The 25,589-nt window shown below is 36.6% G+C and overlaps 1 protein-coding gene across 5 annotated transcripts in view; it reads left to right on the top strand.

Annotated features, from left to right (window-relative positions):
* The first annotated feature begins 240 nt into the window (after positions 1 to 240).
* LOC123515891 (eIF-2-alpha kinase GCN2-like) overlaps positions 241 to 25,589 on the top strand; it is a 48,692-nt gene continuing 23,343 nt past the window's right edge. The window contains exons 1-17 of one of the 5 annotated variants that reach the window (XM_045274780.1): positions 241 to 359; positions 4,480 to 4,628; positions 4,838 to 5,007; positions 6,382 to 6,523; positions 7,448 to 7,617; positions 8,862 to 8,990; positions 9,257 to 10,019; positions 10,142 to 10,312; positions 10,442 to 10,624; positions 10,804 to 10,971; positions 13,685 to 13,808; positions 15,518 to 15,641; positions 15,874 to 16,059; positions 16,724 to 17,966; positions 22,516 to 22,761; positions 23,139 to 23,293; positions 25,425 to 25,570. In XM_045274780.1, coding sequence (XP_045130715.1) covers positions 4,563 to 4,628; positions 4,838 to 5,007; positions 6,382 to 6,523; positions 7,448 to 7,617; positions 8,862 to 8,990; positions 9,257 to 10,019; positions 10,142 to 10,312; positions 10,442 to 10,624; positions 10,804 to 10,971; positions 13,685 to 13,808; positions 15,518 to 15,641; positions 15,874 to 16,059; positions 16,724 to 17,966; positions 22,516 to 22,761; positions 23,139 to 23,293; positions 25,425 to 25,570 — 4,186 coding nt within the window. In that variant the 5' untranslated portion in view covers positions 241 to 359; positions 4,480 to 4,562. Of the gene's footprint in view, positions 386 to 2,774; positions 4,629 to 4,837; positions 5,008 to 6,381; positions 6,524 to 7,447; positions 7,618 to 8,861; positions 8,991 to 9,256; positions 10,020 to 10,141; positions 10,313 to 10,441; positions 10,625 to 10,803; positions 10,972 to 13,684; positions 13,809 to 15,517; positions 15,642 to 15,873; positions 16,060 to 16,723; positions 17,967 to 22,515; positions 22,762 to 23,138; positions 23,294 to 25,424; positions 25,571 to 25,589 lie in introns of those variants that run through there. The other 4 variants (XM_045274775.1, XM_045274778.1, XM_045274777.1 and 1 more) reach the window with 4 other exon arrangements.

Raw genomic sequence — 25,589 nt, 5'->3', positions numbered from 1 at the left:
AACAAGACCAGTTTAACATGGTGGTCGCTTTGCGATTGGTTTCTCCAGTCGCTAAGCACCTATTTTCAGCCCCCAGGTTAAGAATCACTGTATTTCCTGCGGAAGTAGACCATGGCCAAGCCCTTGGCACTTGTCAGAACTGAAAAAGACGCTTTAAGGTTATTTCTCTTATTTTTAATGATTAATTGCCACTTAAGTTTCGTACGTTATTTCTGGATTTGTTTTTTCTTTCTTGTCTATTATCATGTTGGTACGGCTGTCATAGGATGTCGTCATTGTTTACCGTTGGAGTGCCGCACGTGTTGGCAACTTGGCAGTGGCCGTCGCTAGGATAAACGTTGCTCCTGAGCGCCCTCGGAGTGTGTGGGATTTGACCCTTCCCTTCGTAAAACAATACTAGAAGATAAAGGACTTTATCACTAAATATGGACAACTCTTTTTCATATAGATAGACGCCTGTAGCTGCTTGGTAGTTGCTTACCTCTTACTGTACACAACTCTACCAGAGCAATAATTTTCCTTTACGCGAGAGATGGTTTGGCAGCAGGGCTCATGTGATCTCATCCAAGCAGCCCTACTTAACAACAACTCGGAGTGTGTGACTTTTTTTATAGTGTGTGTTAACATAACATAACATAAATAATAGGATAACAAAGGGCCACCAGGGCCCATCTAGGTTATCCGGTATCAGTCGCACAGCGACCTCGTCATCAGTACTTAAAGATACACTTACAAGTACACAATACATTATATACGAATTCTAAATATTTGGCCCATTAACAGGGCTAAGTCCTGCAGCGAATTCCTCTACAATCTGTGATCCCCATACATGGGGATCATGTCTTGTTTAACTATAGTAAATTTCTTATAAAAAACTATCATGCAGTGCTATACTATATAATTATACATCTAATAAATTTAAGTGCTTATCTAATCTGTTTTTAAACATTGTCAAACTAGTGCTATTTACAACCATCTCTGGCAATGCATTCCAGAAGTCTACCACCCTATGACTAAAGAAATATTTTCTTATATCTAACCTGCAGCCTTGCTTTCTAATCTTCCTGCCATGATTTCTAGTCCTATTTCCCTCCTCTAAGGTAAAGAAAGATCTCACATCTATGTAGTTTGTATCTGAGAACATTTTAAATAACTCTATCATATCCCTCTTATACATCTCCTCTCAAATGAAAACATGTTTAATTCCTTTAATCTATCTCTATACTCCAGGCGCTTTAATGCTGGTATCATCCTAGTTGCTCTTCTCTGAACTGCTTCTAACATGTTGATATCCTGCCTATAGTGGGGTGACCAGGCCTGTATGCAATACTCTAAATGGGGCCTAACATAGGAATTATATAAGCTACGCACCACTTCCTTACTTTTATAACTAACATTTCTATTTATAAAACCCAGGATCCTATTTGCCCTATTTCTTGCTTCTAAACATTGCTTTGAAAATTTCATAGTCCTGTCTATCACTACTCCTAAATCCTTTCCTTCCTCTACTGCCTCTAGCCAACATCCCTCCATCTCATAGCTAAAGTTTGTGTTGTCTTTACCTAAATGCATAACCTGACACTTTTTAGAATTAAACTCCATCTGCCACCTGTCTGCCCATGCTATCAGCCTGTCCAGGTCTCGTATTCTGTAATTGTCCTTTTCACCCTGTACTGCACATGCTATCTTAGTATCATCTGCAAACTTTGATACTTTGCTACTAATTCCTATATCTAAATCGTTAATGTACACCAAGAAAAGAAGAGGTCCTAGCACTGATCCTTGGGGTACCCCACTAACCACTTCCTTCCACTCAGACATTGCCCCATTTAATACTACTCTCTGTTTCCTATCAGAAAGCCATTCACTAATCCAATCAACTAACCTACCCCTATCCCATGTAGTCTCAATTTGTACACTAGCCTCCTATGCGGTACCTTATCAAACGCCTTGCTAAAATCTAGATATATAACATCTATGCTATTTCCATCATCTAACTCCTTGGTAATATATTCTAAGATATCGAGCAAATTTGTAAGACAGGACCTCCCTGATCTAAAGCCATGTTGGGTATCTCTAATTAATCTATTCTCATTTAAATGCTCCCAAATACTACCCTTAATGATTTTCTCTAGTATCTTACATACTATACTAGTTAAACTGATCGGTCTATAATTATTTGCATCATCCTTCCTACCTTTTTTAAATATTGGAGTAACATTAGCTAACTTCCAGTCCTGAGGTATCTCAGCAAACCTAAGTGATCTTTCAAAGATTAACTTAAGTGCTTCAGAAATACTGTCTACACCCTCCCTAAGTACTCTGGCATGTAGCTCATCAGGACCACTAGCTTTCCTATCGTCTAGTTCAAGAATAAATTTCCTAATAATTCCCGGTTTTATATCAATATTTTCTAAAGCTCTTAAACTACTCGTCGCACTGTTTGTAACAGGATTTCCTATTCTTTCCTAGTAAATACTGAAGAAAATTGTTCATTCAATAATTCTACTATGTCTTCATTTTGATCCACTACTACACCATCTTTTCTGAGTGGTCCAATCCTATTCTTATTTCTTTTGTCACTGACCTTGTAATAACTATATAATTTTTTGGGATCTTTACTCCCAGCTCTAGCTAGTTTTATCTCTGCCTGCCTTTTAATTTTTTTTATAACCTTACTCAAATCATCTCTGACCTGTCTGTACCTAATCAAATCTACATCTTCCCCACTTTTTGGCAACTCTCTATATGCCCTCTTCTTCTCTCTGATCTGGCTACCTATCTCATGAGTCCACCATAATGGCTTCCTGTTTCTCTGCCTTATATCTTTGTAAGGGATACACTGCATCACTATACCCTTTACTACAACCTTAAAAATAAAATGTTGCATCATGTATGACCTGCAGATATACACAGTTATCCTTACTTCTCAGAATAGGTTCATGCATGTTGGCAATGCAATTTGGGGATATTAGTGGCAGAAGTTCTTGACTGAAAGATTTTTGTGATGTGGCACGTTGATATATGGGAATGAAGATGGGCATATTGAATGTTTACTCATTAAGACATTATTACCGTCCATTATTGAATATCAAGTTACAGTTATGATACTTGGATAGAGATCGAGATTCACGCTTGTTAAGTCTCATAACAGTTAACTTCCAGCATTCTTGCTTATCTTTAATCAAGTCTCATGTACTGGAAAAGTAATTTCAACACATAAAATTATGGTGTCCTATAATACTCCCATTGGTATGATTTTAGAATTATGTTATCATACTGTACAACATTGCATACCTTATTGGATTCTATGTAATAAATATGTCTGGAAGGTGTCACCAGAGACGAACCATGATGTAATGGGTAACACGTCTGCCCAGCAAATGGAAAGTCCTTGGTTCAGTCCCTTGGCAGTGCTTGCCTTATCTGGTGAACCTGTAACATGGTGCAGTGAGTAGGGTCCAGTAGTGATTCACATTCCTCAGACTGGTATGCCTAGGGGGTCAAGGGGCCTAAGGTGGGAGATATGATTTTTGCTAACCTCACTCACTTCTAAGTGTGAACAGGTACATAAGCAAATTTTGTGAAGGATGAAGTGATCAAATACCACAGAAGAAACATCACTCTGGTAGACCTCGCAAGATCTTAAATTGTGCTACAAACATAGTGAAATGAACATTAGAGTCAGCACCTACAAGTACAGCTTGTTTGCACCATGATTTGAGATCTTGTTTGGTCTACCAGAGTGAGGTTTCTTCTGTGGTATTTGATCACTAACTCCTTTGCAAAATTTGCTTATGTACTTGTTTACTCTCGTTCGCTCCACGCTAGTCAAATTGCAAATTTTGGTAATTGTATGGCCAGCCTCCTTTCTTTAGACCAATTATCTGAGCAATTGTGTCACTTGTTAATTCCTTAGATTTTGACGTGGTGTGGCAAATGGAGCACTACTAACCAACCAAGTCATGTAAATCCAGAGGCCTGTCATGGAGTAAGACAGTGCAGACAGCCTCACTCTACTACTGCCAGAGGCAACCTGAGAGTTGGATTTGTGTTTGGCCTTGAAAGGGAAAGATTCTATGGCATTGTAGCATGGTAGCAAATTTTTGTCTAACTTTACTTGACCCACATAAACACCATTCTTTTTTTTGCCATAGATACGCAATCATGTACCCATATGGTTGCATATTTTTGTCTAGTATTTTCATTAGTCCTCCACTCAAAAAAATAATAATCACAATTTTTTGTTAATTTATTTTTTTTGCTTTGAACAGATTAATTAGTTTCCCATTGATTTTAATGGGAAGTAAAGATCCAGCTTGCATTGTGCCTGATTCATGCAATAGATTAAGAACATAACCTAGGGGGTAATTGTATTTTATCAATATCATTGTTATGATACAACTAAAAATATTGCTGTCACAAATGTACATTAAGATAAGAACAGGATTAATCGATTTATTGAAGTTTATATTGCAGGAATGGTGATATGAATTAGGTACTTTTTGGTGAAAGTAGAGTGCTCTAGAGAGCATGGACAAGATGAGGTCTTGTCAAGGTAGATGAAGAGCAACAATATGGAAGACTCCATGCTAGAAGTGGTGGAGGGTGAGGTGGAGATCATGAGAGTTAGTATCCTTCCTGATAAGGGATGATTAGTGTTTTTTGTCTTCACGTGAACTAACCTTTTTAATTGGATTAAAATCTATTTGTTGATTTTTTTCTTTTTGTTCTATTATGAGATAATTTGATGTTTAATCTAATGATTGAAATATAAAGTTAATTTGTAATCATCAGTCACAGAAATTTTGTTGCTTATTATGATAATCATCACCAGAGTGCATATTGTGAAGAATTTTCTGATCTACGAGAACAAGATGTATGGAAAGTGGCCAGACCCCCAGAAGTGCGCATCACTTTAGGCCCACACCACTCACAAGGGGGCACACTCCATGCCCATGTTAAGGTTGTCCTGAGGATAATCACAGGTGAAGGCTACCCTAACAAGTAAGTCTTTTTGTCATCTTTCTCCTGATGTATCCACTAAGCTATTTTACTATAAGTTTGTTTGCATGTGAATACAGTAAACCCTTTATATAATGGATCTCGATATGATGGATATTGGATATAAGAGACAAAATATCTGACCGGTCAAACCCTCGTTGTAATGGATTTTCGTCCGTTATAGCGAGGGCATCGTCCCATAACATGTTATCACAGGAACTCCACGTGGCGTGCCACAGGAGCGGGACAGTGGTGGGTATAATGAATCCGTTCAATGTATCCATTTGGATATAATGACAGATCCCTGTCCCCATATCATCTGTTATATTGAGACATAAAAAATCTAATTCATTTTCTTACAATCACGGTTTATCATGCATGGATAATACTTTGAAATAACTTTTATAAAAACAAATAGGCTGTATTAAATTTCAAGGACCTTTCAGTTGGTATAGGTAATGCATTGTGGTCCTGTTTATTTAACAGGCCTTGTTGCCACTTCACAGCATGGATCTCCAATAGTGAAAAATTTCATATTTAAACCTTTGCAATTTTTTTTTTTTTATCATCAGTAGCAATTTCTGTATTATAAATATAAACATTAGCTTTAATAAAAGTACTATTATTATGATTGTCATTATTGTCATTACCATTAGCAGTTGCAGCAGCTAGTTTCCCCTAAAGAGGTTGGGTTGGGATAGACATAGTATTGAGGGACATCAGGTACTTTGTGTTTAGCTGTTTGGAATATTTAAATAACTGAAATTTTCAGAAGAAAAACAATTTAGAATACTATTATAAGACACTTAATATGGAGCTATAATTTTGACATAGACTTCTGACGTACTTGTTTGTAAGATTTGATAAAGATAGCAGGTTTTAAGCATATACTGCATCATCAAAAAAGGATTGTGTATAATCTTGCAGTAAATCTACTTTATAGTGGATCAATTAGGGAACCCTTGTCTGATATGTTTGCAAATCTTTATTATGTCATGATTATGTGATGGTAGTACAATACATGGCTTTTGTCATGGGCTGTTTTACTGCACTTCTATGTAAGTGGGTGGGTATTATTATCTGTATGAAATATTTGTCTGAACATCTGAAAGAGTCTGATATATGAATTTTTGACACTGTTGTATTGGTATTTGCAATTCTTCTTTTATGATAATACTTTTGTCTGCTGGTAATCTAGATTTACTCCTTCGGCAGTGGTAGGATCCTTCAATCTTTATTGTTATCCTCAATTCCTCTTCTAGAGCTATATGAGGAAATCATAGTATTAAGACTCAATCAATTTGCAGTGTTTTTTTTTTATCACATGAAACAAGAGTACTTAATATGATTTATTACATGTTAATTTTACCATTGCAGAGCTGCCTCTGTCCATATTGAGTCATTTAGTGGGCTTTCTGATAAGGAGGGAGAAGAATTATACAATCAGCTTCAAAAGAAGGTTTATGAATTTGCAGAAAGTGGAATGGTTGTTATGCTGGAGCTTTGTCAACATACTCAGGTAATAAAGACACAAAGAAGAAACTTGATTTTTCCCCTATTCGCTCACATTGTCTAGATTTACGACATAAATTAACAGATGACAACTTTGAAATATTAATAAAAGCTAATTACCCAAGCGACACCAAAATTCTTGGATCTTTATTTATTCAGAAACTAAAACCTGAACTAAATAACCAAACTGCTTCCCACTCTTTAACTATTCTCTAGCTTCGTTCACATCTCATTTTTGGTTTCATAAAAGTTTTTGTCGAGACCTTCCTTTCCTTTTCTTCTCACTCACCTCACAGCTCCACTACGTAAAGACCCACCGTTAGATAAAAAAAATTTTTCTCATAAATGTCAAATTAATTCATTTTTTACTATGTTCATATTTTAGACATATATCTTGTCATTTAACTCAAATTTTTTTATATTTTTTTAGTTAACCTAATGATGCCGAAAGACTCAGTGAAACGTTGTTGAAAAATAAACTCTGGTCCTCTGTCGTGGATGTTTTTTACGTGTCCTTACTTGAGAAACTTGATTGTTATATGGTATTTTAGATTTTTGTTCAGTATTGTGCTTCTCTGTATATTCATCATATATTTTGGCATGATGAATGTGATGGGTGCAACAGTATGAACTTCATTGAGAATGAAAGACTGAGTGCTGGATGAGAGAAGAGTATGAGAACGAGAACATTCAAGAACATCAGTAGTGTAAATGAAGACTTCTTTCAGAGTTATCACCTTCATGGAATTCTTTGCAACAAATGCGTGTGACAAACAGACAACATGGTACCACTCTCCATTTCAGCCCTGCTCACACCTAACATTCACTTTCCCTCATGCATTCCACCGCTTATAAACTTTAATATAGGTCTCCTATTTCCTATCTTTGCTTCTGAATTTAGTTTTTCAGGAATTTTTTTTCTTGTCTTCAGAATTACTTAAGTGAACATGCAAGGCCTTATACTGACAGTATTTATGATGAGATGGTGGCAGAACAAGAGTCTCGAAGAAGGGCTGATCAGAAAGCCGAAGAGGAAATTCAGAGGCAAAGAGAATTACAAGAAGAGGCACATCGTAGCACAATGCAAGAGGAGGTTGCAAGGTGGGTAAATCAGATGTGTATTGTTACAACAAAGAAATGGATTTTTTTTTTTATTATTCATCCACGTACTTAGTATCATTGATCTTTCTCCCAAATGTATTTTTGTTTTACCTTCTCTGTTCACAATTGATAATAAAAAAAAAAAAAAAAAAATATATATATATATATATATATATATATATATATATATATATATATATATATATATATATATATATATATATATATATATATATATATGATGATAATGAAGATTTAAGGCTTCAGATGTGATATGCAATACATCACTAGAATTATTTTTAAGCTTCATCACCAGAATTGTTACAACAGACTTGACTTTGTTATGTACACATAACTACTGACAGTTTGTTATCCTGTGGCTTCAACTGGATGCATTTTTATATTTTTCTTACAAGAAAGTACAAATTTCTGTCTGGGTTATTTCCCTTTCTTCCCTTTTCCTTCCCTCTCACTTCTATTATCTTGTTTCAATTCTCCCTTTATGTCACCTCTCCTCTTTATCTGTCAGAGATAAGAATAAAGGGAATAATATCTCACTCTCTTCTCATTTGCCCAGTGAAATTTTTGCTTCATCCTTTCTCACTCATATGATTCCATTTTAATTTACAATCAGCTTCATTCTATTTAACAATCCTCAGGATTGTTCTTACTTTTACATAAGAGAGAGAGAGAGAGAGAGAGAGAGATGGGGGAGGGGGGGGGGGAGTACAGGTCTAACATTGATGGGGTAGGTGAGATTTGCTGTATGTAGTACATGCATAACAACATTAGTAAGTAGAGGTAACTGATACTTGTAAAAGCAGTGTGAAACTCAGGGTGATAATATGTGAAAGCTGGGATGATAAAAATCTAGGAACAAGTGGAAAACTTGAGGATTGCAAAATTTGGATAACATAAAACTTGGGAAGGTTGAACAGTTGATAAGGTTTTACCCCAGAAGGCACTTATGTGAATAAAACTTTAAACCTCATTGGTTTGCTATTGACATGGTTTGAAAAATATTGAATATGAAAATTATTTTTACTCGATTACATGACATCATCATGACTACTCAATAAGGTAAATTTTTTTCCATCCAGGTTCTGCCCAAAGTTGAAATGACTTCCAACCCTCTTTTCTTTCTTCTCTTCACTAGATATTCCTTATTTCACTTTTGACTCCTGAATGGTTGATATTTATTAATCAGATTCAAAACAAAATAAAATGTGAATTCATGTTAACAGGAAAAAGGAGGAATTGAAGGAAGAAGAAAGGCAGAGGCGAGAGCGTAAATTTCAACCTTCATTTATCGTTGATAAAGGGAGTGACCGGCCTTACACTAGTGACTTCAGTGAAACTCCATCAAATAGGCGGTATGTTGTAATATTTGACTAATGATCTGTATTAGACATCATATGCAGATACTGTTTATATGTTTGCTATAAAAAAAAAGTGATGCAAAAAGAAAAGGTGGGATTTTTAGTGAAAATATTTTTATAGTTTTCAAAACTGGTAAGAATTTTTTTAACTACCATACTGTGAACATTTTGTAAAGTGGCAGAGTTGGACAGATAAGATACAAATATTTTCTTTTGACTGGCAAAATTAGAAAATTAATTGTAAATATTTTCTCTTTCAGAATGAAAGGTCGCTCAGTGTCAGAATGTAGTAGTGAAAGTGGCTCAGGAGAACAAGTCATTCACTTTAGTGTCACAGGGAAGCAGGAGCGTGTAGTGGTCCTTATTGGCTGCCTAGGGACCCGCGTGACTCAGAACTGCTGCATCCTGGAGGCACAGGAGAAAGGCTCACTAGAAAAATGTGTTGTTTATGAGTGGAATTTCAAACCAAAAAGAAGTGGAAGGAAAGGAAGTCGTGTGAAATTTGCTCAGGAGAATCAATTTGAAGAGTTATTAGCAAAATTAAGTGTTGTAGAAAAAGAAATGACTTCCCTGCTACGATTGTCACATACCAACCTGATCCATTACTTGGGAATCAAAGTTAGCAATCGTCATAATGAAGGGATACAGTTGTGCCTGTTACAGGAATATGTTCATGGACTTTCAGTTAAGTACTATATTGACTGCAAAATACCCCTAAACAATATGCCCCTCATTAGGCATATCACAGAAGGAACTTTACAGGCTTTGAATTATTTGCACCAAAATAATGTTGTACATAGAGATCTCAGAGATTCTTGCATATTTTTAGATATGAGGTGCCAGCAGGTTAGAGTAGCTGATTATGGAATAGAGAAAAGGATAACTGAAGTAGTGTCGGAGTTTTATGAAGCAGATATGCCATCAGCCTACCCACTCTCCCTTGGACGTGGAGGGAAGAAGGGAGATGTGTACCGGCTGGGTTTCATTATACTCTCTCTTCTGCTTGGAGAGAGGGTCAAACAGGTAGATTTAGGATCACTGTTCTAAATTATTAAGTTTTGTGAATGATGAGGCAGTCAGTAAATTATTGAATATACATTTTCATGTCTATATTTAAAGAACTATACAACACTGCACTTTCACAGATTGTGCCAAATATACCATCCTCTGTGAATGGTGATCTTAGAGACTTTCTTCAGCGATGCCTTAAGGTCAATGAGCAGGAACGATGGACTGCAAAAAGCCTTCTTAATCATTCCTTCTTTAGCAATATTGCAGAAGGCAGTGTGATTGATAACAAAAGTGATGAAAACAAAGTAAGTTTGAGAATTCCCAATTTTTCTAATAAAGTTTCTATATGGTAATCATTCACTTTTGTTCATATTAAAAATACTTTCATTGTAAGATAATAATAAAAAAAACCTGATGAATTTTCTCATCTCCAGCTTTCTCCAGTCATAACTGAATCTCAAAATAAAGATGAAAAGGGATCCTCAGAAGCAGGAATTGAATCCTCTTCTGATGTCCTACTGCATCTTCCTTCCAACCTGCGAGGGCACTCTAGGCTAGACCAAGAATATGTCATCCTGGAATTGCTGGGACAAGGAGGATTTGGCCATGTTTTTAAGGTACGTGTGTACTTGCAAAATATTTATGGTGTTCTCATTGCTTTGTGAATGAAAAATGGTCTGAATTAAATCTTTGCTATAAAACTTATGTAATTAACATGTAAATTGGAGAAATAATTAACAGCAACTTATGTAATTAACTTGTAAATTGGAGAAATAATTCATAGCAATCTTTACAGGTTCATAACAAGGTTGATGACCGAATCTATGCATTGAAAAGGATTCGCCTGGACCAGCAAAGTGAAGTGGTGCGGAGAAAGATCATCCGTGAAGTTAAACTTTTGTCGTCACTCAATCATGAGAATGTTGTTCGATATTACACTTCTTGGATTGATGAATTTGAACAGGTAAAATGATAAGCTTGAAGCTAGAAAATACTCTTTTAACATATGTGATTGTTTTAAATGCATTACATTATTCATTGCTAAAGAATATTACATCATATTCAGACTCGGTACTATAATGTTTTTACTTTGTTTTCTAGTAAGTTGTGTTTAAGAATGATACTAGTCTATGAACATACTCATTCCTAGTTCTTTATTGCAATTGGTAATATAATTTGTACATTTGATAGTTCTCTATTGATTTTAGTTTATTTAGTCAAATATAAGATCTACTGTAATGTAATCCATTTTTGTGAGACTCCAGCTAAATGGTCATTCAGAGTTGCCAGGACTTGTCTGTCATGTTGCTGTCTTTGTGATAAGATAACTGACCATTCCTAAATCCCTTTTTTTTTTGGATGATACATAGAAAATTAGTTTTTAATGTACCTCAGCATAATATCTGGGAATATAGATTGATTGGTTGATATGAAGGTACTGCAGCAATGGCTCACATAGCATGTAGATAGAATAGACAACATAAACTCTAGGTATTGGTTGATCCTAAGCAAAATATAGTTTAGGGATTCCCTGAGAATAGTGAGAATGTTGAAAATGCATGTCCATGAGGAAAATCACATGTTCTCAGAAATGAATGATGAAGTTATTTCAACTTTTAAATATTTTTGGATTAAATGTTTCAATCACAATGTAAAAGTTACAGTGCATTGAGAAATGAATAAGCTAAGACTTGATGAGGGCAGGAAGAGAAGAGAGGGCATCAATGGTAGGCCAATGTTGTCAAAAACAAAATTAAAGAAAGCAGTGTACTGTAATGGTAAATAGATCAAAGATAATGAATTCCATATAGCAGCAGCTAAGTTTGACTAAGCAAGGCACAAGCACAGAGGCACAGTTTCTGAAAACAACAGGAGGGACTCCATTTAGATCTATAAGCCATCTGAGGAGTTAGGCTAGCGAGGACATGGAAAACATCACTGTGAAGGATTTTAATAGGTAGCGTGAAATAGTGAGAATGGGGAGGAGAGAGAGAGGAACAAGCCTTGAATGCCTTGATTCATCCAAGGTAGAGTTTTTTACAAATGTTTAAGAGAAGACTTTAGCTTTAGAATGGCATTGGTACCATCAGGATGAAACAAAAAACGGGAATATGAAGAAGCAAAGTTATTAGATATGTTTTGGCTATGTGCCAAAAGTCAATCAAAATCTTGAAAGATTTTCTATTAATGAAGGAATTTTTGGCAAGTTAGAGAACAGAATTGGCATGATTTGGGGCAGGAATATAAAGTGCATGAGATTCATGCAATGGAAGGCTCATGTACCTTATGTGTTCCATCTCTGTATCATATACAATATGAGAACAGGCTTTGTTAAATAAAGGTTCATAATGTTTATGCTGAAAGAAAGAGTGAGGAATGTATGCCTCCATGCCAAACCCTGCTATGCTCTTAGTACAAGATGGATTTCTAATATGGAAGTATAAAGCATAATACCTCCTCAGGTTCCCCCTAACTAACAGGCAAATTGCCAGAGGCACCCTGAAGAGGGATTGGAGAGATAGGACAAGATAAATATGTGAGATTGTGATCGGAGGAGCCCAAAGGGGAAGATGGGTAACAGCATAAACAGAAGGATTATAGGTTAGGAAAAGATCAAGAATACTGGTTGTATCCCCAAAATGGTCAGGAATACGAGTAGGGTGTTGCACTACTTGTTATAGGTCATGAAGAATTAAAGGCTTGTTCTACAGGATGGTCAGTAAAAGGAGAGGAGAACCAAAGCCTCCAAGAGTGGACATCTTTGTAAAAGGAAAGAGTCAGAATGTGCTCTTTATGAGTTAAATAGTCAAAAGAATTTCATATAGTCAGAGGAGTTAGGTGGGAGGTATACAGCAAAAATAAATTTGGTTTGAGAGGGACTTCATAGTCATAGCCAGATGGTAAAAACCTAGGAAGATTCAAGAGTGTAGGCATTGTTGCAAGTCAAGTCATTGTGCATGTAGATGCAATGCCTAGCTTTGGAATGAAGATGGGGATACAGAAAGTAGGAGAGAACAGAAAAGAGCCCACCATCAGTTGTCTCAAACACCTGTGCTTTAATGACGAAAAGATAAGGTTTACTTATGGAGAGGTGATGTTCTGCTGATCGAAAATTAGATCCAGGACTGTGAATGTTGCAGAAGTTAATGAAGAAAAAGTTGAGGAGTGTGTAAAGACACTTAGGGTTCATTCTGGTAGAGCAGGCCAATGTTGGGGACATTTTTATGGTCCCCTACACAAAGGGGACTCTTACTGGTGTAGGAGTTGCCATGTTTAATTTTGAGTTTTGAGTGAAGGGTTTGTGTGTAACTAGGTGCATATAGTATTGTATGAAGGAAGAAAGTTGTGACTGCCCTCTTGTTTTGAGAGATACTAAGGGAAATTTTCAGTGAGGTTACACTGACTTTAATGATAAGTTCACAGCACCTCTTGATCTTGTTCTTTAGGCATCACTGGGAGTGATTACCATTTTAGCAGGTGTCTATTGCCTTGTGAATTATGAATGGGTGGCTGAAGTTGGCTATCAAACTCAGCTGCTGTTAAGGAAGCAGCATTCCAGATTTTAATTTGTTTAAGTCTCTTCAGCTTGACATCTCTGGATTCGTAGTATATACATAATGAATATTAAATTAAATTTCTTCAGGATTGACATATTTCTTCATATTTCTTATATGCAGAAGATGAAAGAAGTTCAAGATGATACAACAGATTCATCCACATCAGTTGATATCAATGTTACAACACCTTCATCCATCCAATCCAACTTTAATTTTTCCAAGAACTCAATGAGCACTTCTTCAGGTTTGTATGTATTTGCTGTAAAATGAATTGGACCAATAGTGAGTTCTGAAGCCTAATTAAAAATACAATCTTGAGGGATTTGTTAAGATAGAAAGCTTGAGGTTAATTTGGTGGCACAAAGTATCATATTTCTAAGGGCAGATGAACCTCAATTATATTCACATAACCAAATTTTGAAGAATGAAGAAAATGTTTAAAAGCCATAAGAATTAACTTTTGTTATCATGTCACTTTACAATCATTTGTAATTTTTTTTTACATGTTATCAGTAGTTTATTGACCATTTTGACTTGAAAAAATTATTGAATATCTATTCAGGCCAAAGATAATCTACAAAGATGTGTATAAGTTAATTACATTCTGGGACAGAAACTGAAGCATGTGAATTTATAGACAAAGATGAACTGTCAGAATTTGATTCAGGAATGTTACACAAGTTTTATTTTTGCTACAGTTTTTATTGGTCATGATCTATTTGCATGGTAAACATAGTTCATTTATATTTACCAAGTGAGACTGTATGAAAACAGGGTAGGTATACAAGAATGAGAGGTATATGTTCCTTGTGAAGATGACATTATAGCACTTACACCAGCCTTTGCACTAGTGGGTATCTTTTTTTCTTTTCTCTCTTCTCCTGACAGGGTGACTGGGTAAGGCAAAATATAAAAAGGGCACACTTCCCAAATAGAGATCAGAAGCAGTTTTTAAAAATTGAAGGATTAATGTTTTTAAACTTCCCTCTTGAAAGATTTCAAGTCTTGAGAAAGAAAAATACAGGCATGAAGATCCTGAGGTACCAGAAAAAAAAGGGATGAATGATTGAGAATACTGGTTAACTCTTGCATTAGAGAGGTGAACAAAATAGAAAGTCTTTTGCAATGAGACCATATGAATAAGAGAAATGCAGTCACTAAGATCAGAAAAAGAGTTAACATGAAAATATTAGTGGAAGATAACAAAAGCGGAAACATTCTTGCAGTGAGAGAGGCTGGTGGCAGTGAATTAGAGGTAACGAGTTGATGAGATGAAATGCTAGTGATTCTATTCTTTTTAGAAGAGCAGTATGAGCGGAAATCCCCTCAAACATTTTAGGCATACTTGGTATGTGGACAGATATGACCTTTGTACAAAGTTAGCAGCTAGAGGTGTGAGAAAAGTGAAGATGACTCAGAACCTTTATTTTCATAGAAGGTATTCTAGGTAGAGATGAAATATGAAGTTCTCAGTTTAGATGATTAGTAGCAGAGATTATAATTTAGTGTCATTGGAGGAGAGGGGATAATTATCTGGAAAAAATGTTTTGAATTGAGGAAATGGGTTTTTTGAGACATTGAACAACTCTAATTATGCTTTGCCTCAATCAGAAATTTTAGAGATATCTAAGTCAGTCATTTTGTGGCTCCTCTGTGTGAGCTATTTAATTCTTGAAGCATTGGAAGTCTTTGAAAAAGACAAAAAGTGCAGGGTGGTGTCATCTCTCAAGAAGTGGATAGAACAAAAAGTTTGTCTTGGAAGATCATTGAGGAATAATAATAGAAGGAGAGTGGGCGACATGACAAAACTGTACATGGTTTCCATTCCACTCTCCATCTTATTGTAAATATAAATGTAAATGTAAATATTTTTGGCAGAAATTGTTAATTAGAAAATATTTTCCAACAATATTTCCATTTTTAAGATTTATATTATGCTGACAATTGTTTCAGCAATGGCAGAAAATTCTGACTGCAGTAGCATTGTATTTTGTGATCATCAGCCTGAAAATTTTTCTACTGACTTTGATGAAGAGAGTGATGAAGATGAAGATGACTGGTTGATGGAAAGTTTGAGGTGAGTTAATTTTAAAAAATATTGTGAAAGTTTTTCTTTGTGTTAAGGAAACTTCCATCAAGAAAAAGGTGTTTCCGTAGATGATATATTTGTGTGTGAATATTTGTGACACTAGTACCTCACTGAGCATTTTTTTTATCACAGTTTTTGTGTCCCTTGTTCAGTTCCTCTCATACTTTAAAAAAAAAAAGGAAAATTGTATCACTTCATGATTTGAAGATTATAACTTCAGACCAACATTTGAAGAGGCTGGAGACTCTGGCCACATAGAATTCCAGTCATCCAAGGAGGAGCAGGCTCAGTCAGGACCAAAGCATGACTCTGTGGATGGCAGCCTGTCAACTCCAGCTCCAACAAGAGTGAAGAAGCTGAAGTTCCTTTATATTCAGATGCAACTATGTGAAAAGAGCACATTGAGGTACGTAATACATGGTTATGGTCCTTTCCTATAAATTTATTCCATCATGTTGGACACAGTTAAAAATTAAGGCTGAATGGGTGACTGAGGAATGATAAACAAAAAGGAAGGTAGATGGACTCTTTTAAAGGAAGATTTGAATGAAAAAATTGTCAGAGGAAGTAAGAGATATACAGTAAAAGAAGGGACTTGATATTGATTGTCTACATTATATTTATATAACACTACAGTATTCAAGTTCCAAAAAGTATCACAGGAAACCAAATTCTTTGCAAAAGACATATATCTCTTACTGATTCATTCAAGCCCTTCCACTTTATTAGCATATCTTTCACACATTATTTTATTTATGTACCTTATCCTTTCATCTTTCTGGCAACCTTCCACTCTAACTAAAATTTGCAATTTGACTTGCATTTGTCATCATGTCAATGTGCCCAAACTACTGCTGTGTATTTCTCTTCTCCTTTTCCATCATTCTACACTCTCATTCTGTTTTTGGCTGCTTTACCTTTGTGCCACTTTTTTTTTTTTACTATTGACCTAATACAAATGGAGACTAAAGCTTGTGCTGAAATTTCATGCTTTGAAATTACAAAAAAATGTAGATTAGGTTATGTGTACAGATTTACAACTTAATTAAATGTTCGGCTTTTTCCCACAGACAAGCTATTGATAGTGGTCTGTACCTTGATGTTGATCGCATGTGGAGGTTCTTCAGGGAGATGGTGAATGGCCTTGACTACATACATTCCCAAGGTCTGATTCATCGAGACTTGAAGCCTGGCAATGTTTTCCTTGATTCCACTGACCATGTAAAGATTGGAGATTTTGGACTTGCAACAGCAGCAATTAAGGCAAAAACAACTGTTGGTATGATATCAAAATCTGATGTGGAAGAAAGCAAAGATACTTTTTTAACTGGTCAAGTGGGTACAACTTTATACATTGCACCAGAAATCACTAAAGTAACTGGAAAAGTAACTTATACCAACAAGGTTGATATATACAGCCTTGGTATAATTTTCTTTGAAATGGTATATCCTCCTCTAACAACAGGTATGGAGAGAGTCCAGGTTCTCTCAGACTTAAGATCACCTGACATCATTCTACCTGAAGATTTTCCTAAAAGGAAATCTTCATCACAAAGTGACTTAATACAGCTACTACTCCAACAAGATCCTCAGGCAAGACCCTCTACAACAGAAGTTTTAAAGTCACCACTTTTACCTCCTCCAACTGCTGAAGAACAGAAATTTGTAGCTACTTTGGAAGCCAGATTGCAAAATGTTAGATCTTCTGACTACCAGGAAATTCTTAATCTTGTATTCAAGCCCTCAGCTCAGCCAGAATTGGAGGCAACATATGAAGTAAGACATGAGTGTTCTTCAGACCACTGGCATTACTGGAAGGGTGACTACTTACAATCATTGATAGCTGCAATATTTAAAGCTCATGGAGCAGTATGGGTTCCAAACTCTTTTTATATTCCCAAAGGATCATTTTATACAGATAAAGATAATCTACTGACACTCATGACAAACAAAGGGGAGTTGATATCAGCCCAGTATGAGTTAAGGTATCCTTTTGCCCGTTTTGTTGCAAGAAATGAGATAATGTCTCTCAGAAGATACTGCATTGACCGAGTGCAGCGAGCATTCAAGGTATCAGGAATCCATCCAAGAGAATCCTTTGAATGTTCTTTTGATGTTGTTTCTTCAAAGAGAGAACTACCAGAGTCTTCAGCAAGGGTACTTCTTGTTGCTCAAGATGTCATACAAGAAGTATTACAGAGGAGAAGTCATGAAGTATACATTCGTCTTGGCCACATGGACTTAGTTCGTATCATACTAACATACTGTGGAATAGATGAACAGTTACATCATCAAGTTTTGTCACTTCTAAAGGTAAGACTATAACAACTAAGACCAAGACTGTAGTGAGGTTTATTTTTAAGTTTGTTACTACATATACTATAGTAAAACTAAATTGTACTGACCCGTAGGCTAGGCCTATAATCCGTGCAACGCTGCCATATCTCTCATTAGTTACTTCAAGGAAAGCGGAATAACTGTTCTTTATTCATTTTAATGCATGACTTTGATAAAAAATATATAAGTGATGGACAAGACATGAAGATGCCATAGGTAAATTAAATATAGTAAAGGTACTGGTTATAAAAGTGAAAATGAGGCTGATAATTTACCAAATATTTACTATTATGTCCTCTTGAGATACCCAGTGTAATTTAATGAGTGGGGAAAAGAAATGCTGATAAGGTTGTGATGCTGTGGTGTATATCTTGTTTGCACTGGGACAAATCCTCTTCACTGTGCCTTCAGATATACCAGCTGCACCTGCTGTCCTCTTCCTCGCTTGATTTATTGGTAAAAGTGGTCCTTGCAAGTTTTTATATATTAATTCTGTAGACAAACTTCTTGGTTTGGCTGTACAATACACAGGCGAGGAAGTGTCAGTATACCCTTCCATCGTGGCGACCAAATGAGAAGTGAGTCGATATGCACCTGCATGGTGACCTGACACCTCCCCCTTCCCCCAGGGAAAATCCCACCTCGGGTCGACTGGCAACGTCGCTGGTCCTGACATACCACATCGTCATACATGTCCATGAAATACCTTCGTTTGACTTGGTATATAACACTTATTTGCATCACCTGCTATTTAATTAAATAGTCAGAATATTCTTAGAATACTGTTTGTTGATAGTACTGTGATTAAAGAATCATGAGTAGTATAGACTGAATGTTTTGGTTGGAAATCTGGCAGAATGGCAAACAACACCCTACGGGTCAGTACAATTTAGTTTTACTATAATTACCCGTATATAATTACATATGCCTATATGCCATTATTCCCACACTCAGCACAGAAAATCAATCAGCATCTCTATATATATAGAGATCGTGCCTATAGAAGTTCCACGTCACCTCCGTGCGTATGCGCGCCGGGAACCACCAGCCCAACCGGCCAACCACACCTCAGATCTTTTCTGTGCTCGGCATGGTGTTCACCTGCGCCTCTTCTCACTTCTTCCTGCCTTTTTTTGTGCCCGCTTCTTTGGTGCTTCCATTTCTACTTCTCCCTGAGTTGCCATGGCCGCTCGGAGTTGTGTTGGATACAAGAGGTGGTTGCCGGGTGAGGCTTTAGAGCTGCATTCCTGCTGTGTGTCTTGTTGGCCTGCCATGTGTTCAACCGAAGACCAGTGTAGTGAGTGCTCCAAGCTCTCCCTTCTCCAGTTCCAAGTGTATGTGAAGGATGCTGAGAAGCGTTCTGCTAAGGAGAAGAAGTGGGCCAAGTCATCTGGTGGTTTCAGCAAGAAGCGTTCTCGCCAGCAGGAGTTGGCTTCTGAGGCCCCGTGGGCCAGCAGGTTTGTCGCTGTAGAATCTGATCTGGCTGCTATGGCTTCTATTGGCCAGTTGTCAGCGGTTTTGTTGCCCCTTGTCTCCGGTTCCACATTTTCAGGATTTGCGGACGGTGGAGCGAGTGTGCGTCCGCCCCCAAGGTTGGTGCCGGGTTTAGCGGGATCCCGGTCTCCCCCGCGGCTCAGGCCCTTCGGTGGTGGCTGCTGGTAGTAGTGGAGTGCGTCACTCCAAGGGTTGGACGTCCGTGACCTTTTCCTTCACCCCTGATTTCCTGGCTAAGACTCAGTGTCCGAGCCAGCATTCCTTCGACAAGTTCACTATTCCTGCTCTTCTTGATTTTGTCGGGGAGGACGAGGTAGACCGCCTTCTTTGTCCAGTTTGGGTGGTCCGTGAGTATCTTCGCAGGATTAGGGATTTTTGGCCGGCCTGCTCTAGGTTGTTGGTCACCGGATGAGCTGTCCACCCTCATACCTTGTCTAAATGGATTTGTCAGGTGATTCGGAGGTCTATGTGAGTGTTTCGGAGGAGGAGTCGCGCCTTCTGAAAGTGAATGCACATGAGGTTCGGGCTATTGCGACTAGTGTTCTCTTTAGAGAAGTTAAGAGTCTGGACTTGGTCTTCAAGGCTGGGACGTGGAAGAGTATGACCACCTTTGCCTTCTTTTACCTAAGGGATGTTACTCATAGGTATTTAGATTCTTTTCCCTTGGGCCAATAGTTTCAGCACTGAGGGTTGTTCACTGATGCTGGTTTAGTTTCATTCTGGTTTTTCCTTGTTGTCAGCAACAAGATTTACAGGTACGTTATTTTTCCGTTTTCAGGGTTTTGGCGATTTTGGAGATTGTTTCTTCCATCTTCGGGGTTCTGTTACACTCCCAACCTAGACTTGGGAATCTGGCATATGTAATTACATATGGGTAATTAGTATATGTAGCAACAAAATAGTTTTTTAAAGTAAAAACTTTTTTTGTGAATATACATACCCATATGTAATTACATAGTAAGAGGTTCCCTTCCTCCCTCCCCTCTGTCTTTCTGTCAATTTTGGTAGAAAGGTGTGGTTGGCCGGCTGGCTGGTGGTTTCCGGTGCGCATGCGCATGGAGGTGAAGTGGAATTTCTATAGGCACAATCTCTATATATTTATATAGAGGTGCTGGTTGATTTTCTGTACTGAGTGTGGGAATAGTGGTATATAGCTTTTTGTATTTACATAAGGGTAAGTATATTCACAAAAAAAGTTTATACTTAAATTTTTTTTTAAATACTAAATCTTGAAATATGTATTAGCTTTTGAACATCACCATACATCTTTACATGATTAACATTGATGAAATGCAATAAAATTTCAGTTTATCAGTGTTATGTTATGCACCTGTGAAATATTTAAATCTGTGTTATATTGATGCTACACCTATAATGTCTATTTACTGTCTTTTGACCTATAAATTGTGTAATAGGGTTCTAGCAGTCATACCTATGGTGTGCAATTATCAGCATAAAAAAAAATGGAAAATAACTTTTTACTGTTATAAGATGAAAAATTGTGTGGAATAGTATAGGAATATCAAATAGCTCATTACTGTATATAGTACATTAGTCTAGGTGAGGTGGTGGAGTGAAGTTGCAGAGTTTGTCACTTGGAGCTGGTGAGTGGTTTGCTGTGAGTGAGTGTTTCATTGAGCTGGTAGTATGTAGTTGTTGGGATGGTAGGGAGCTGATGGATGGATAGTTATGATGGGTGGAGAATGTCTAGCTAAAGCACTAAACACAGAATCTTGTTCAAGGCAATAACTTTATAGTATATATATATATATATATATATATATATATATATATATATATATATATTATTTTCTTTACTGAAGAAACTAGAATTAGCAATCTTAAATTTTAGGGTCTGATAGCTTATACAGGATGTCCTATGAGTTAAGGTACATACTTTGGGATTTGATAGTCTGTTATAGTACGAGTAATTCAAGTAAAAAATTTGCTACACATATGCTGTGTTTTGCTTTATTTTGTGAGGAATTAATGTAAAAGTTGTGTGTATCAGGAGCTACTCCATTGTGTGGGCCTCCTCCTACTGCCCTCCCTCCCTCCTCAGCTTCCTACATATTCAAGTGTTACTGCATGGCATTAAATTTTTATTTGTAAGGTAAGCAGATAAAGCTTTGCAGGTAACAGATAGTGTATAGCAAGTTCAATTTTTGTTTGTGTCAATAAGTAAATATACAAGTAACTTAGCTGTAAAATTGTTAAGTACTACTTTTTAAAGATACATGGCAACTCACCTATTTTATAATTACCCAGTATCCCCACTACTATAAATGTTCCTTTAGATAATATGATATTCTTTCTAAGTAAAGTCTGATTGTGCATTGTTCCTTAAATTTTGCTCCTTTATGTATTTGTATTCTTCCACTGACGGTGGGGCTTTGTATTCTCATTTGGACAATAATGTCTTGAGTTGTATTCCCATCATAGAATGAATATCATGTCGTGAATATCATCCCATGAATATCATTGCCGAATATTTATGTTGCTGAATGTGAAAGACATCTTCAGTGTAACTAAAAGATCCAGTTTGACTGTCAGCTGATTGGCATGGGCTGTCACTTTTGTGTCAAGATGTCAATTGAATGTTGTGTTGAGCAGAGACAGTTGCAGTGAGTTACCATGTATGTTTAAAAAATAACCACTGTATTGCTGTGCTACACAAACAAAAATTTAATTTGTAATTTTGTTTCCTGTAAAGTGCTGACTTAATGTCGTGCAGCAATACTCGAGTACATGGCAAGCCAGGAGGAGGAGCAGGGGAGGAAGGGCCCCAGCTAGATGAGCAGTTCTTGTTACACTCAATTTTCATGTTAATTTCTTATAAAATAAAGTAAGACACAGCATGTGTTTAGAGTATCTTTGACTTAGAATTACTTGAACTATTAAATCCTGAAAATGTGCCTTAACTCAAAGAACATACTATGAAATGATATTGAGTTTCTGTTTGATTGTATGTAATATTATTTGCAGTTTAGTTTCATGTAGTTTTATTGCATGTGTATTTACTATTTTACAGGAATGGAACACAGCCAGAATGATGCTGGACACTCTCATAGAGTACATGTGTGCTCTTGGTGTATCCAAATCCTCAACTGAAACACTGAAGGGGTTTCTTTACATGGATGGTCCCTTGGAAGATGTTGTGACCAACCTTCAGAACAAAGGTCTCAGCTCACGCCGCAGGACCATGGCAGGAACTCTCAGGAATGTTTTGGCTCACCTCATGGAAATTAGAGAAACATCTATAACTATGGGAGTCAAGGTGAGATGCTTTAAAGTCAATTTTATCTTTGCAGTAAACTAAAGAATTTATTAAAAAAATTGTGCATATTTTCATATTGTAGGTTCATGAAATGTAAATCACTAAAAATAAGAAGTATTTCAGAATCACCACTCCACACTTTATTTTTCATATTAGCCTTGTATATAAATAGATAGTATCCTATCCTCCATTTCCATGAGTAATTATGAGAATAAAAAGAACATGGGGAAATACATTATCTGCAAATATTTTTGGAAAATAAGTTGCTCAATAAATGTAATTGTACAACATTTTTCTTCTTATTTCTTGCAGTATAATGAGATAAAGGATATAAAATGCTATCCTGTTTTCTTGAAATAATTTGTTTTATTTTATAGTTTGATATCTGCCTTCGTCCACTGATGGTAGCAGATGCCAGTTTGTACTGTGGAGTTATGTGGCAGTTTTTGATGGATGTCAACAGGAAAAGGAAAGTAACCCAGGACCTCCTTGCTCAGGGAGGTTCATATGAGCATTTGATCCACCAGCATAGGTCAGTCCTCTTTCAGAGAGAGAGAGAGAGAGAGAGAGAGAGAGAGAGAGAGAGAGAGAGAGAGAGAGAGAGAGAGCATGGGAAGGGTTGATCATGATGAGGAAAAATGAGGTAGTCTTTTCACTCAAACCCTATGTCTGGAGCTGTGACTAGATTCATAACAGCCCCATTGATTGGCTTGCTACTTTCTGTAGCTTGCATACATTTGTTACCACTTATACATGCTATTGTGATATATGCTTCAACATAAAGCATCGTAATTCTATTTTTGAACTAATTAGACCACTTTTGTTCATACTATTAGACATAGCAATGATTTCAGGATTCATATATGTTTACCAAGTGTCTGTGAAGCAAAAAAATAAAGACAATATAATGAGCTGAAGGGGAAGAAAGCAAGTGAGATCTTTATACATTTTTTTTCATCTTTGTAATTTAAAGTATTTATCCAGTGATTTTCTAAACACACCTCACCATATAGAGAAAAACTTCCTTTACATGATATGACAAGCATGTTATAGATAAAGATTTAAGTTAATCACAGAACTTTTTATGAAAAACATGTTGCACAGCTTTGAATCATCCATGCTGGGTATCAATGCACATGATAGGCTATTCTATCGTAGTCCTTGCTCGTGGGTCTAGAGGGGGCATGTGCATGATTAACCATTCAGTAATACAATTGATCAGAAGCAACCAATCAGTATTTTTAAAAAGTAAGATCATTTAACAACCACTGTAGTGCTATTACCTGTACATTTTCTACATTGACTCAGACAAAAATTTAATCTTTCATTTGTTAAATAGTGAGACAAGTAGGGGAGGAAAAAGGCAGAGGCCCACCCAGACGAGTGGGTCCCACAACACACAATCACTAACTTCTCACAAGATAAAGCAAAATGCAGTATATGTAAATTGAATATATATTTTCAATTTAGAATTACAGTACTGGTATTGTCAACTTACAAAATATGTACCTTGACTTTGGTATACCATGTATCCAAGATTTCTAATTCGGGCTCAGCTAATTCAGTTTTTGAATGCCTCAAAAAATTATTTATCCATTTTTTAACTCAATATAATCTTTCAGATAACTACCTCCTCTCTTTCTTAGTGACATGCAACTATTTCCATCTTCTGCATTGAATATCCTTGTTCTCTCTCTCTCTCTCTCTCTCTCTCTCTCTCTCTCTCTCTCTCTCTCTCTCTCTCTCTCTCTCTCTCTCTCTCTCTCTCTCTCTCTCTCTCTCTCTCTCTCCTAATGATCTAAACTGGGAACTACATATACATCTCAACTTTTGTGTGTAAACTTAGTGCTCTAAGCCATCTCAGTTTTTCTTAGCTCCAGTGCTATCAATTCTATATAGGAGGAGCTTTATCTGCCCATTTATGGAATATGCTTTAAATACATATTGGATTCCATTTGCACAGTTCTCTTAGACCAGATGAAATCAGAAGCATTTTATCTCAACAACTCTTCCTCTCTTTTCTAATATCCTTATTTGCCTTTTTGGTACAAGATGTCCTTCTTCTATGTTTTATCACGACTTTCACATCAATAATTCTGATCTTGCTTATTGCTTGCTATTCAGCTCCCATGGCTTTCATTGTTCAAGACTTTCTACTTTCTCCCATCCCAATTCTGTCCAGCTCTCTAAATGTAATGTCAGTCTTTCATTCCTTTTATCTTTTAACTGCAGAAGTCCCTGCCTACTAGTGTATTTTCTCCTGCATGTGATTTTAACTTTTTTTAATAGGGAGGTTTTTTAAGGCACTTTTCCAAATAATTTTTCATTGTTTTTTGGACTGCCTTTTTCAGGGAATGGCATTTTCAGTGATCATTTTCTTCCTCCTTTGTTTTTCTATAAGGTCAAAGTCTCTCCTACATTAAGAAAAAATGTAGTGGGAAAAGTGTGTAGAATATTGTTTTTACACTCACGGTGGTACTCATCTCATGACAATATTTCATTGATGTCATCCTTGAAATGGATCTCATTATCATGGAGATTTCCTGTCTTGTAAGGACTTCTTTGTTTTGAGCAGAACTAGAGTTTGTGCATTCAGGTACACTGTAACAGACTGACAGTGGCTGTATGACGGTGGTAATTTGGTGTTCTGGATCTTGCATTAGGAGCAAATTAGTGTTTGCAAAGAAGACTGGAGAACTGCCAGCAGCTGTAGGAGTGAGCTTGTTCCTGGAAAAATTTGTTGGCTGTGTGGAGGATGTGAAGGACTTGGTGGCTGCTGGACGTGTAGAAGTTTCCCAGATTGTGGCTGGTAAGCATATATTTTTTTC

This window comes from Portunus trituberculatus, chromosome 40 (assembly GCF_017591435.1).
Source record: "Portunus trituberculatus isolate SZX2019 chromosome 40, ASM1759143v1, whole genome shotgun sequence".
Classification (NCBI taxonomy): Eukaryota; Metazoa; Arthropoda; class Malacostraca; order Decapoda; family Portunidae; genus Portunus; species Portunus trituberculatus.
This window is presented reverse-complemented; position numbering and strand designations above follow the sequence as displayed.